Raw genomic sequence first — 1,453 nt, 5'->3', positions numbered from 1 at the left:
TATATATATATATATATATACGATACATAATAAACTACATGAACATTACTATTACATCTAATTATATTATAGTACTCGCCTATAAAAAATATACTAATATTCAAATATTAAATTTATAAGAATTTTTAGTGGTATGTAAAAAATTTATGTTCAATAACTATAGAAAAAGTAGAGATGTATGATGGCATCATGCAGTGGATGAGTCTGCTCCAGTTCTTGATTCATGTAGGTTGACAGATTGGCCATGGAGGGCATGCAAGAACGCAGCACCTATAAAAGCCCTATCTCCCGCAGGGCACCTTCCACAGCTTCATCCTTCCACAAAAAAACAAATATTCTAACTAATCTTTAGTGTATTTCTACATGTGTCCTTAGTAATGGAATAATGATCTTGAGCTAAATTTTATTACTAAATTTATCTTACAAAATATACAATGTATAAAATATATTACAAAATATACTAAAAATCAAAAAAATAAAATTAAAATCTTTTTTATATACAATACTTTATTATATTATTTTTTAATTAATAATTCAAATGCCTCTCAAATGCCACAAAATTATAATAAATAGTATTGATAGACTAAACATGAATTTTAATATTATTTACTATAATTTTTATACTTTTTATTTTCATTATAGTTTATCTTTCTATTTAAATTGATAATATAAAATCAACTTGGTAATAAACCAGTCTCTTTCTAGTACAATATGAAATATTTTCATTACACACTAATTTCTTAAAAATATTAAATTACTATTATATTTTATGATATTATATAGAAATTTTAATTAATTTGAATATAATCTTTTTCTAATCAACATTGAAAAACTTTATGACACAATTGATAAAGCTAATAAATAAAGAACATACTATTTTTTATTATAAAAATTTCTGTTAATACATCACAAAATATAATATTTATACTTTGTGTAAAGATTACAATTATATTTTAAATTTAGAAAAACATTTGTACATAATAATATTATATAAATATAATTTATATCATCTTTTATACAATAAAATAAAATCACAATATAATTCAAAATCTTGTGCAAAAATGTCAATTATTAATACTAATCAATTTATTCATATATATATATAATATTCAAATAATATATAGCTATGAATTACCTTATATATGAATGCTATAAAAAAGATCTATAAAAATAAACGTACAAGCATACTTCCGCATTGTAGGAACTTATAATGAATACCATTCATGGTATCATATAGATCACAAACAATATCATTACATAAAATCATTAATATGATTGACCACGCTTTAATTTATTACAATTTAAAAATATATACATACATTTCAATAACTACTTATGAACAACAGCATTTCCATAGCATTATATTCTTTATAATTATTTCTATGAAAAATAAACAATTAAATTACAATATAACTTTTACAATATAATAAAATAAAAAAAATCGAAATTAATA

General features: G+C 20.3%; 1 protein-coding gene across 4 annotated transcripts in view; it reads right to left on the bottom strand.

Moving 5' to 3' along the window:
* The window catches only part of LOC102679451 (AP-1 complex subunit sigma-2), an 8,312-nt gene that overhangs the window by 1,630 nt on the left and 5,229 nt on the right, over nucleotides 1-1,453 (bottom strand). Inside the window, exon 5 of one of the 4 annotated variants that reach the window (XM_006614618.2) lies at nucleotides 108-315. The exons of the other annotated variants lie outside the window; for them this stretch is intronic. Coding sequence (XP_006614681.1) covers nucleotides 271-315 — 45 coding nt within the window. The 3' untranslated portion in view covers nucleotides 108-270. Of the gene's footprint in view, nucleotides 1-107; nucleotides 316-1,453 lie in introns of those variants that run through there. 4 annotated transcript variants of the gene reach the window in all.

Source organism: Apis dorsata, unplaced genomic scaffold, assembly GCF_000469605.1.
Source record: "Apis dorsata unplaced genomic scaffold, Apis dorsata 1.3 scaffold_194, whole genome shotgun sequence".
Taxonomy (NCBI): Eukaryota; Metazoa; Arthropoda; class Insecta; order Hymenoptera; family Apidae; genus Apis; species Apis dorsata.
This window is presented reverse-complemented; position numbering and strand designations above follow the sequence as displayed.